Here is a 12,524-nt window from a genome sequence, read left to right as displayed (position 1 = left end):
GGGATCCAATGACAATCAATCAGCAAGCAATCATCAAAGCACACAATCCATCTTCCAACCTTATACCAAGTTCCATCCTTATACCAAGTTCCAACCTTTACTCATCTCCATCATTATATCAGTTCCAACCCATACCTCCAGGCCACCCTTATACCGCCTCCCTTATTCCTCCGGAGCAACTACATGCCCCACACCAAAACCACCAACAAGTCCACCAACATGGTAGCACCGAAGTGCGATTCCCATGGTCCGTGCCTCTAGCACCACTACCAAGGGGTCAGTGCATATAGCTTTGACATGGCACCACGACGCTTATACCCTGACCCAAGCTTTTAGCCAGCAAGTCTAAGGGGTGGTCCGTGCCTTTAGCACGATAACCGAGCACCGTTGTGCTATCTGCCAACAATTCATTTCCACCAATCATAATCTCATCATCATCAATCTGAACCATAATTGCGCAGTGGTCACAATCCCCATCATCATTCAATCAATCATCATATAATCAACAACAACAATCAAGGTATAACAACAATGACACGCACTACACATAAATTCCTAGAACGGTACTCAAAACATCATACGAGACTCATAAACATCAAACGGGGTACAACGGGACACAGGGAAACGACAAACAAGAGAAAACGACCCAGCACCACGCCGTTCCAACGGGTGGGCGGCGGGTGGAGGACCACCCTCCGGTGGGCAGCCGCATTCCAGCGGGTGCCAGGCGGGCAGTCGACTGCCCGCCGGCTGCCCGCTGGAATCGGGCAGTGTACCCGCGGGTAGGTGGTGGGGACTCGTTCCCCCACCTACTCCCCACTGGTACGAGGGTAATTACATGGTCCGGGGTTCGTTCCTGTAACCCAAAACCATGTCTAAACACATTCCAACACGTAACAACAACAACACGGATTTGATTAACAAAGATTGAACGAAGAATCATTCCAATTACATTCCAACACGATTCCTAAACATGCCAAGACTCGACATCAATCACATAACAGTTCAGGAGCACCCGGAACCTCAAGAATATCAAGAAATCTATATACAAAGCCCTAAAGATAAGTCCTAGACTAGGATCAACACCCGAGCATGCATAAACCAACCCAAGAATACCAAGAACATCACAACACGAGATTCATGATATAAACCCTAGGGATAAGCTCTAGACATAATTAAATACAAGATCAGACTAATAACCACACAGGGCCATCAAGAATATCAATAATAGCAATAATTCACCATATAAACCTAAAGACAAGCTCTAACAAGATATACATACAAAATCACACAATCAATCATTCAATCGGTGCCAATGAATAAACAATAGCAAGGAAAATAGGTTTTGTAAGACATGGGTTACCTCTTAGCCTTAATCAATTTCCTTGGCTAGAAAAGTTCTTCCCTAAGATTCTCCTCCAATTGATCTCCCTAGGTTCAGTGGTGGGGAATTCCTTTGCTAGGTTTCCTCAGGGAATGTCTCGAGTGGTAGAATTAATCGTGGTAGGGTTTCTGAATGCTTTCTAATCCCATATATATAGATTCAGGAGTTCTAATTAGAATCTGAATAGTAAAGGTCTACTTTCCCTATTCCTAACAGGATTAAAGGCTTGATTAAGGATAATGGTCCATGATCTGTTGTGGACCACACTAATTTAATTAAGGAAATTATAGCCCAATTAAATCCCTTTTTAATTATATATTAACGGAATTAATTTCATACTTAACCCGGATTTGGAGGCCATAACACGGGGCGTTATAGGTAGTCATCCCCGGTAACCAATCATCCTTTGCGGGCAGTCATCCCCAGTAACCAGTCATCCTTGGCGATGGAATCGAAGAAATTATTATATGGCAATCCCGAGATTTGGCAAGTCAACCCTCATAAATTACCTTCCTAAATATTATTTCCAGCCTTATGTCACCTCTCATTACTTAAATATCTCCAGATTCCCTAAAATCATTTATACTCCCTAAATTCCTTTACTTTCCACTATATATCCCACTCTACCATAGATACCAAATTATCATAAACATAAAACCCTACCATATGTCTTGTATTTTTTCTTCTACTATAAATACGAGTATGGAGTTCAATCAATGAAAGTCATCTTGACCTAGGCCAGTTTTTCCCTAGTCATCTTTACTCTAGCCGATCTTCATCTCTCCACACGCTATCTTCTCGACAACTACATCTCTCTACATTTATCTCTCATTAGATCTCTCCCTACATCTCTATATGAGAACACAAATTGTATATGTATGGCTACTCACAAAATATAGAGTTAAATAGTGGAATTTGGCTTGGCACCGCTCAAAAAGGTCCGTGATTTTCACCTTTCGATTTCCACGTTAAAAATATTGTGTCTCCTTTATTTTTCCTCTTCATTATTCATTTATTATATGTCGTTCAGTGATGTTGGACCACTGTGTGGTTACCTTCAAAAACCCTAAAACCAACAGGTAGTTGTAACACCCCGAGATTTTTAAAACTTTTAAAGACAGCATAATAAAGATAAATGATCATAAATCCCAAAAAACGTTTACAAGAGCACGGGGTGTTATGCCACACCTGAGCTAGAGAACTCAGGTGCACAGGCTAGATTCTAACAATCTCACTCAGTATCGATACAATTCATGGCACGCAGGCCGAAAGGGAAGAACTAACTAATCTACGCCCCAACCTCTAGCGCGCTACAGTGATCTACTCGTCCGTGCCTGAAAGCCAAATATATCTGTTCAGCGAGAGATGCTGGTAACCCACTCCAACGCGTTGAAATACAATACATATAGATATATATATATAGATATACGAAAACCATTTTAAGCATGAAGATATATCCTACGAACTCTAGCTTTCAAAACCGGGAATGACTCGACAGATAAGGCTAAACCCAAGCAACAGTTATAACAAGCATATTTAGTTCACAACAGGCAAGGCAGATAAGGCAACGCATAATCAATAATCATAACCCAACATAACAATTCCCAACATAAATCCCATACTCACATCCCCAAGATACTCATGATCACAACTCATCCATATCTCATCACATTGCACACTTTGTTGGCGCCACAGGACCAATCTCATGCCCATACATGAGGGTCAGCGCATATAGCTCTGACACGACCCCGCAGCACCCTGCCCCATATCGCAACACGGAGGGGTTGATCGCAACCGACCGATGAACCGCAGCTCATCATAGTGTTTGATCGCAACCAAACAGTGGACCGCAGCCCAAGAGTATGTCATCTGACCGCAGGCAGGAAATATGAACCGCAGCTCATGTAGAAACGTTTCATCGCAACCAAACGGTGGACCGCAGCCCAAGAGTATAAATCTGACCGCAGCCAGCTTCTGAACCGCAACTCAGGAATAACCAATCCGATCGCAACCGAATTGGGGTATCATGCACACATAACACATAGCAAGCACATGCAACCCACATTACACCTTGGGAAGGGTGAGAAAACGTATAACAAAACCTATGCGTGATCCTTATTAGTAACATTATGCATTCCTTGATGGTGTGGTCTTTGTCTTCTTTTGTCTTTTAGTGGGGGAAGGGTTGGGTTGATGGTATGACTTGCCTTTTACAAGGGGTTCTCTTGATTTTCTTCTGCAGGGTTTGCATGGTCCTTGTCTTCCGGGGTTGGGTTCCCCCCTTCGAGGTCATCCTCGTTCCCGAGGTCGGCCTGAGTGCGGCTCATGACAAATATTTTCCCGGGAGCGCCGTAGTTTCCTTGGCGGCCGGTGCCCCCGTGTTGATCCACGGTGCTGGAGCGTGGTCTTTGGGGCTGAGTGCACTGGAAGGCCTTGTGCCCTTCTTCTCCGCAGTTGAAGCATCGCCAGGGGTTGCCCATGCAATCCTTGCCTCTATGGCTTTTGTTGCATTTCGGGCAAGGGAAGCTTCTTGTGTTAGTTTCATTGTTCCCTAGGGGTGGCCTTTGACTGGTCGGGTAGCTCGGTCTCGTGCCGGGCTCGTTTCTCGTTCTTTTTATCGGTGGTGCTCCACCCCCGGTGTTTCTCTTTCGTATTTGTACCTGAACCCCACGTTGGAGTAATTGGATTCGATAGAGATTTGCGGCACTGGCGTAAGCCTCGTTGAGGGTCCGAGGCCAGCTTACCACTACTTCCTTTCGGGCTTCGAAGTTTTGGCCCGATATGAAACTTTCTATTTTGGTCACCTCGGTGGGGACTAGTTCTGGTGCAAAGCAAGCTAGTTCGAGGAATCGTTTATGGTATTCCATGACGGTGGCCGTCCCCTGTTTCAGATAGAGAAACTCTTCGTAAATGGATGCCTTTACGTGTGTCGGATAGAAGCGTTCTCGTAGCCGTGCCTTGAGGCTTTCCCAGTTGAACCCCGGTTCTTGCCGGTAAGTGGGCCCCTCGTGGATCCACCAGAGGTCGGCCTCGTGTCCGAAGTAGAACGAGGCTATCTCTACGCGACGTTCCTCTGGGCATTCTACTACCCCTAGAATTTTGAAAAGAGTCTGAATCCATTCTTTTAGGACCGTGGGGTCCTCTTCCCCTGAGAACGTGGGTGTTCGGTGATTTGAAACTTGTCGGGCGATGTCCGAGTTCGCGTTTGATGGAGGTGGTTGGGGCTTGTTGTTGCGAAGGGCTACGTCACTTAGTGCCTGTGCGACTTGTGTTAGTTGTTGTAGGGTCTGGGTCAAGGGATCGTCAGTGGCGGGCTCTGGAGTCCTTGATTGTCTTCTGTTCGGTGCCATGCTATCGTCTTTCTGGTCAACGTTTATAAGAACGTTAAATTAGAGTTCGGTGCTCTTCTTACGAAGTGATAAGTGGGGGAAAGTTTTAGATAAGGGAGGGGTAAAGTGTGGGGAGGTTATGTGTGGGTTTCACAATCTCACCGCGCGTCCTAAGATTCCCGAGTCCCATATCCCTAAGTACCTAGAGTTCAAGTCCTAAGGTCGGGTCTTAATAGTCTCATCTTAGGGTCAAACTTAGGCTCTGATACCAACTGTAACACCCCGATATTTTTAAAACTTTTAAGGACAACATAATAAAGATAAATGATCATAAATCCAAAAATACGTTTACAAGAGCACGGGGTGTTATGCCACACCTGAGCTAGAGAACTCAGGTGCACAGGCTAGATTCTAACAATCTCAATCAGTATCGTTAAAATTCATGGCACGCAGGCCAAAAGGGAAGAACTAACTAATCTACGCCCCAACCTCTAGCGCGCTCCAGTGATCTACTCGTCCGTGCCTGAAAGCCAAATATATCTGTTTAGCGAGAGATGCTGGTAACCCACTCCAACGCGTTGAAATACAATACATATAGAGATATATATAGATATACGAAAACCATTTTAAGCATGAAGATATATCCTACGAACTCTAGCTTTCAAAACCAGGAATGACTCGACAGATAAGGCTAAACCCAAGCAACAGTTATAACAAGCATATTTAGTTCACAACAGGCAAGGCAGATAAGGCAACGCATAATCAATAATCATAACCCAACATAACAATTCCCAACATAAATCCCATAGTCACATTCCCAAGATACTCATGATCACAACTCATCCATATCTCATCACACAGCACACTTTGTTGGCGCCAGAGGACCAATCGCATGCCCATACATGAGGGTCAGCGCATATAGCTCTGACACGGCCCCGCAGCACCCTGCCCCGTATCGCAACACGGAGGGGTCGATCGCAACCGGCCGATGAACCGCAGCTCATTATAGTGTTTGATCGCAACCAAACAGTGGATCGCAGCCCAAGAGTATGTCATATGACCGCAGCCTGGAAATATGAACCGCAGCTCATGTAGAAACGTTTGATCGCAACCAAACGGTGGACCGCAGGCCAAGAGTATAAATCTGACCGCAGCCAGCTTCTGAACCGCAGCTCAGGAATAACCAATTTGATCGCAACCGAATTGGGGTATCATGCACACATAACACATAGCAAGCACATGCAACCCACATTACACCTTGGGAAGGGGGAGAAAACGTATAACAAAACCTATGTGTGATCCTTCACATACTAAGAATAATCCTAAGGGGTTCATACTCCTTCCACCTAGGTCAACGGGATACCAATTAAACTAGCGTGCAATATATAAGACTCATAAACCTACGAACGGTACCCGAAACATCAAACTAGACACAGGCACGATAGACGAAATCCGTTGGGACACCACAAGGGTCGGGGGAACATCAAACGGGAAAGCCAAAAACCCAAGGTGGGGTACAAACCAGCGGGTAGTCGGTGGGTGAGGGGTCACCCGCCGACGGCATACTTTTCGGGTAGCGGGTGCCCGGCGGGCAGCTGCCCACCCGCCGGCTGCCTTCTGCCGGCGTTGCCCTAATTGGCCGCGGATAGGTGGCGGGTCCCCTACCCCCACCTACCCCCCACTGACTCTTTCATCACAGAAAACGCCCCGGGAACCATTGTGGAACCCGAAACCATGCTTAGACACTTTCAAACGCTATTGACGACAACACGTCAACAATTAACGGATCCAAAAGTAAGAACATACGACACATACCCTATAATGCTTTTCTAAACATAATTAACACCCAACATGTAAATTCCCACCCAATACATCAAGAATAATATCATCCGATACAACCTAGGGTTCTAATCACTTTTAAATCAACAAGAACATAATTCATCTTCTAATATCAAGATTCGGTAAGAATACCACATAAACATCAAGAACATCATAGAATTATCAAGAATATCATATAATCATCAAGAACGCCACATAATCATCAAGAACACCATAATTATCAAGAACCTCTCATCATCAAGATCATCAAGATCACCCATGGAATCATCACACCAATCATCAATAATAATATCACAGATCATCAATACACAATAATATGGAGAAATCCTAAGAGGAGAAGCATAGCTTTGAAAATAGGTTTTGTTGAGACATGGGTTACCTCTTAGCCTTAATTAATTCCCTGGCTATAAAGGATCTTTCTTTAAGCTTTCTTGCTTTCTTGATTTCTCCTAAGGGAATTCTTGGAAATCTTTGGATGCTGAGAGATTATTGTGGTGGGAATTCTAGTTGCCTCCTAGGTTCCCTATTTATATATCTAAGGGTCTTATTTAGGGTCTAATCCTTTTAGGACTAGGAGTTGGGTTTAGGGATGAGGGCCCACGGACTATGGTGGGCCTTTTTCCCTAATTTATTGTTATAATTTATTCTTTCTCTTGGGCTATGGGTTAGTTAATTAATTGGTTTTAGGGGTCGTAACACGGGGTCACTACAACAAACTGACTATTTAGCGACATATATTTAGTGGCGGTTATACATAACTGCCTCTAAATGACTATTTTGAGGCGGTTTAGAAACCGCCGCTAATTTAATATAAGAAACCTAAATAACTAATTGTTAGCAAAAATAGAAATCTAAATAATTAATTGTTAGTGTCATTTACTTGCGGCGGTTCATCATAACCGCCGCTAAAATATTTTTTAAAAAAGTAATTTCTAATTTCTAATATAGATATATATTATTTGCGGAGGATATTGAGTTTTCAACGTTGAGTGAAGAGCAGCTGCGAGGAAGAAGAACAACAAACGAACACTAATTTAGCAGAAGCAAAGGGGGGAAAATTCCAGTCCACTCGCCAGAGACCCTCCGTCTCCTCTAGTCCTCCGTCTGCTCCTACCTGTCGGCGTCTCCTTAGTTTAATTTGCTCCACGGCGTCACTGTAAGGTTTGTGACTCCTGTGAATTTCTCACTGATTTTGTTCTCAAACAGTGTTTGTGAGAATTTATGAATTTAGTTTTTAACTTTTGAGGATTATTTTAAATTTCTTTTTGAATGTTTTTTGCAATTTGATTGATTATCTCTATTGGAACTTGAATTCTTATGCTAATTTAGGATTGTTAACAGATTAGTTTTTTTGTAGCAATTGCATTCAAGGTGTTTGTCATATTGTCTACAGGGTGTTGTTCCTTACATTTTCCAAGAGCTTTGAAAGTACTTGATAAAGAAAATTTTCATTTGTATTTGTTGCAGGAACTGCAATTTTAATTTAGAGTTGGCATTTGGCATGAATTGTACAATTCTACAAAAAACAGCTTAAGCCAATCATATTGGCATGTATTGTTATATATTTTTTGTAGGAATTGTAGTAAATCAAGTTTCTATGAATTCCTATCCTTTTGCGCGAAATTTCAGTGAGTTGCCGATTTGTTTTTGAATTTTGAGTGTCAATCTCGCTAATTTGGTTGGAATTGTGTTTCTTCTATATAATTTGTATGCTTAAATTAAATTATTCTCCTATGAATTGGTGCTGTGTGGTTTGAAAGCCATAGTCATACTGACTGATGATATCATTTCAGAGAAGTCAGGAGAAAAGCATAAAAGTAAAAGCCACAAGCATAAGGATTCCTCGGTGAGTTCTCTTTCTATTCCTATCTTTACAAAAGTTCAGCATTAAACGTGTTTTCAGTTGAAATGAGCCAAAAATAAACTGCCTACTTGCCTTGCATTTTCTGTTTATCATACTAATTTGGTAGACCATAAACATATGAGCCATTCTATTCGATAAAAATGTTAGACCCATCCCCTGCTTTCAGTTTGATTGAAAATGAAATTTTGATAGGTTAATACTAGAGACTACTCTCTACTCGGTGCAGGTATCATTGTGATTTAAACAAGACTTATAGTTGTTAATCTTACTGTTGAATTATTCCTTCTTTGGGGTTATTAATGTTTTTTACTGCCTATAGACTTGGAATACAAAAGCTATCCAAGATTGCATCTTTATTGCCACTTCTCAAGTTATCTTCTTATCTCTTTCATTTTTAGTTATCTGTGTTTGTTCTACAGACTAAGGTTATATGGTAAGATTATCTATTCTTTTATTACTGTTGAATTCTGTCTTAACAAGGATATAAGCTAAGGTGAACTAATTCCTCAAATTCTCAATTCTAGTGTGTCCCCTTTGTGTATTTTATAATTTTTGTGTATTCATGCAGGTGGCACGTAATGTGTTTGAAGCAAGGTTGAAAAACTTTATGCATGAACCTGAATACATTCTTGAGTGAGTTTCCTTCCCTTTTTGGTATCAAAATTCTGTTATATATATAAGCATGAATCTGTTGCCTTGTTCAAGTTAGTAGTCCATTTTTCAGCAATTGTTCCTTTTAATTATTTGTGATTCTTTGAAGTAAATTCTCTCTGCATGTTCTTTATTTAGTGGCAGTTATATTAACCGCAGCTATTTTAACAACAAAACTTAAATCATAAGATAAAATGCTAGTAACCATTTTATCGGCTGTTTTCATTAACCATCTTAAATCATAAGTTAATTTCTTTTTTGGGTTATTTCCATCTTTTCACCCACATCTCAATGTTGGAACAACACAACACAACATATAAAGCAATTCACATTACAAAGCAAGATGCATTCCTAAAATTGATCTCTCTATATATCCTCCGCTTTCTCTCTCTATATGCATATATGTGGTCTTATCATTCTATACATATGACAATTCATCTTTCTTTCTCTTTGTAGATCTTGTATGCTAAACTACTAAAGTTTGAAAAATCTTCATATAGAGATTATGCATGGATAAATCTTGGGTTAATTTGCAGCGAAATACTTTGGAATATATAGAAGGGGTAAACAAATTAATTGATTTTGCTCTTGAGCATAGATGTATTGAAGGAAGAATATTGTTTCCTTGTGTGAAGTGTAAATTTAGGTATTGGTTATATAAATTTGACGTGAAAGAACATTTAATTTGTGATGGGATTGTACCTGGATATGTTAATTGGATTTGGCATGGTGAAGGGCGATCTTTAGACACTTTTAGTAGCACTCCTAATGTTGTGCCTACTAATGTGCAAATTGAGAATCCTGAAGTAAATATCATTCATTCATGATGCTTTTACACATATTTCACATGGTATAAATGAACCTTCAACATCACAACAAACACTACTTCGGGATGGAGTATTACCTAGAGAGGATAGTGAAGACAGTAAAATATTTTATGAGTTGCTCAAAGATGGAAATCAAGAGTTGTATGAAGGGTGTAGCAAGTACTCAAAATTATCATTTTTGTTGAAGTTGTACCACATCAAGTGCTTGGGTGGAATAAGCAATAAAGCAATGTCTATGATTTTTGAATTGTTAAAAGATGCTTTTGAACAAGCAAGGCTTCCTGATTCTTTCTATGAGGCAAAAAAAAAAAACCATCAATAGACTTAGTCTTAATTATGTTAGCATTCATGCATGTCCAAATGATTGCATGCTATACTGGGGAGATGATAAAGCTGCAGAAACATGCAAAGTATGTCATACTTCAAGATGGAAACAACCAAACGGGAAGAATGGTGGTGATGTGCGTTGTGGTAGCAAGTTTAAAAAGAAACCTTCTAAAGTGTTGCGTTACTTCCCTCTTAAGCCTAGGTTGCAACGGTTGTTTATGTCTTCTAAAACTGCTGAATATATGAGATGGCATGCTATGGATAGTAACAGAGATGGGTTGATGCGACATCCTAGAGACTCTGAATCATGGAAGCGATTTAATGAAGTCCATGTAGAATTTGCTGCTGACCCACGAAATGTTAGACTTGGGTTAGCTGCGGATGGTTTCAATCCATTTGGACATCAAAGTTCTACTCATAGCACTTGGCCTGTGATTTTAATTCCTTATAATTTGCCTCCATGGATATGTATGAAACAAACCTCATTTATTTTGTCTATGATTATTCCTGGGAAAAAGATGCCAGGGAATGATATAGATATTTACATGCAACCATTGATTAAAGAGTTAAATGAGTTGTGGAGTTTTGGAATAGAAACATTTGATGCTTCACAGGGTCAGTTTTTTAAACTACATGCAGCTCTAATGTGGACCATTAGTGATTTTCCTGGGCTAGGTAACTTATCTGGGTGGAATACACATACTGGGCTAGCATGCCCCTCATGCAACTTTGATTTTTTGCCAAATCGCCTTCTACATAGTAGGAAGTGGTGTTTTATGGGTCATCGTCGGTTCTTAGGGTCTTCTCATCGGTATAGACATCACAACTCTAAATTTGATGGAACCAAAGATTTGAAAAGTCCGCCAAAGATGTTGTCAGGTTCAGATGTTTTGAATCAGCTTGCGGATATCAATATTACACGAGTGAGAAGAGTTGAAGATCACTCAACTCTTCTCACTCATTTGGGAAAAACCTAGAAATGAGTGAGAAGGGGAAAAGATCACGAGTGAGAAGAGTTGAAGATGGTGATACGCAACAATGGAAGAAGAGAAGTATATTTTTCCAACTCCCTTATTGGGAATTCAATTTGTTGCGCCACAACCTTGATGTCATGCATATTGAAAAAAATGTTTTTGACAATGTGTTGTTTACTTTGCTAAATGACCCTGCAAGATCAAAAGATAATCTAAATGCTCGAATGGATTTAGTGTCAATGGGTATAAGAGATGACCTTTGGCCTAATGAAAATGGAAAATACTCTCCAAGTTGTTTTACAATGACAAATATAGAAAAAGATGTATTTCTTGCAACACTAAAGAGTGTATTACTGCCAGATGGTTACTCAAGTAATATTTCAAGATGTGTTGATTTGAAGAATCGCAAGATACATGGATTGAAAAGTCATGATTGTCACATTCTTATGGAACATCTATTGCCAATTGCCATACGTAATCTATTACCAGATCAAGTTTGTATGGTTTTGGTAGAATTGGGTTTTTTTTTCAGACAAATATGTAGTAGAGTATTAAATGTCAAAGAGCTTGATAACCTTCAAAGTCGACTTGTGCTAACATTATGCCATATGGAAATGATATTTCCACCATCATTTTTCACAGTAATGGTGCATTTAGTTGTTCACCTTGTTGATGAGGTTAAGCTTGGAGGTCCTGTTCCATACCGATGGATGTACAGCATTGAGAGGTGACTAAATTTTGATTATTTAAAGTTTTCTTTATTAGATTATCGATAAATGCATCTACTAATGTCTTATTCCTATATATTTAGGTACTTAGGACATTTAAAGTCTTTTGTACGCAACCGAGCGAACCCAGAAGGTTCAATAGCTGAAGGTTATATTGCTGAAGAATGTCTTACATTTTGCTCAAGGTATTTAGAAGGGGTTGAAACAAGGTTTAACCGATCTAGGCGTGTTGATGATGTGCCATTTTATGCTGAAAATATTCAAAGCAATATCTTCAAACAAATTGGTCGACCAGTAGGCAGTGTTTTAACTTTCCAACTAACTGATATAGAGAAACAACAAGCACATCGATATGTGCTAATGAATTGCAAACATGTTGACAAATACGTTGAGTAAGTAACATCCAAAATTTTGTATTTTGGTGAGAAATAACATATTATTTCAATTGTGTTGTTATCACATACAGGGAATTTACAGTTTTAACGAAGAGATGACTAAGAAGGCGGACGAGATCTTCTGCTGAGATTCAAAAAATAGTTAATAGAGATTTTTCCAATTGGTTTGCAAAGAGAGTAAGAATTTCACCTCAAATCAATATTTT

General features: G+C 40.3%; 1 protein-coding gene across 1 annotated transcript; it reads left to right on the top strand.

Annotated features, from left to right (window-relative positions):
- Window positions 1-11,200: 11,200 nt before the first annotated feature.
- LOC109173351 lies at window positions 11,201-12,319 on the top strand. Its single transcript, XM_019322589.1, has 2 exons — window positions 11,201-11,922; window positions 12,007-12,319. Exons 1-2 carry the CDS (start codon window positions 11,201-11,203, stop codon window positions 12,317-12,319), a joined length of 1,035 nt encoding a protein of 344 aa, XP_019178134.1.
- The last annotated feature ends 205 nt before the right edge of the window (window positions 12,320-12,524 follow it).

Source organism: Ipomoea nil, unplaced genomic scaffold, assembly GCF_001879475.1.
Source record: "Ipomoea nil cultivar Tokyo-kokei standard unplaced genomic scaffold, Asagao_1.1 scaffold0480, whole genome shotgun sequence".
Classification (NCBI taxonomy): Eukaryota; Viridiplantae; Streptophyta; class Magnoliopsida; order Solanales; family Convolvulaceae; genus Ipomoea; species Ipomoea nil.
The sequence above is the reverse complement of the archived record's forward strand: the minus strand, read 5'-3'. Positions and strand labels throughout refer to the sequence as shown.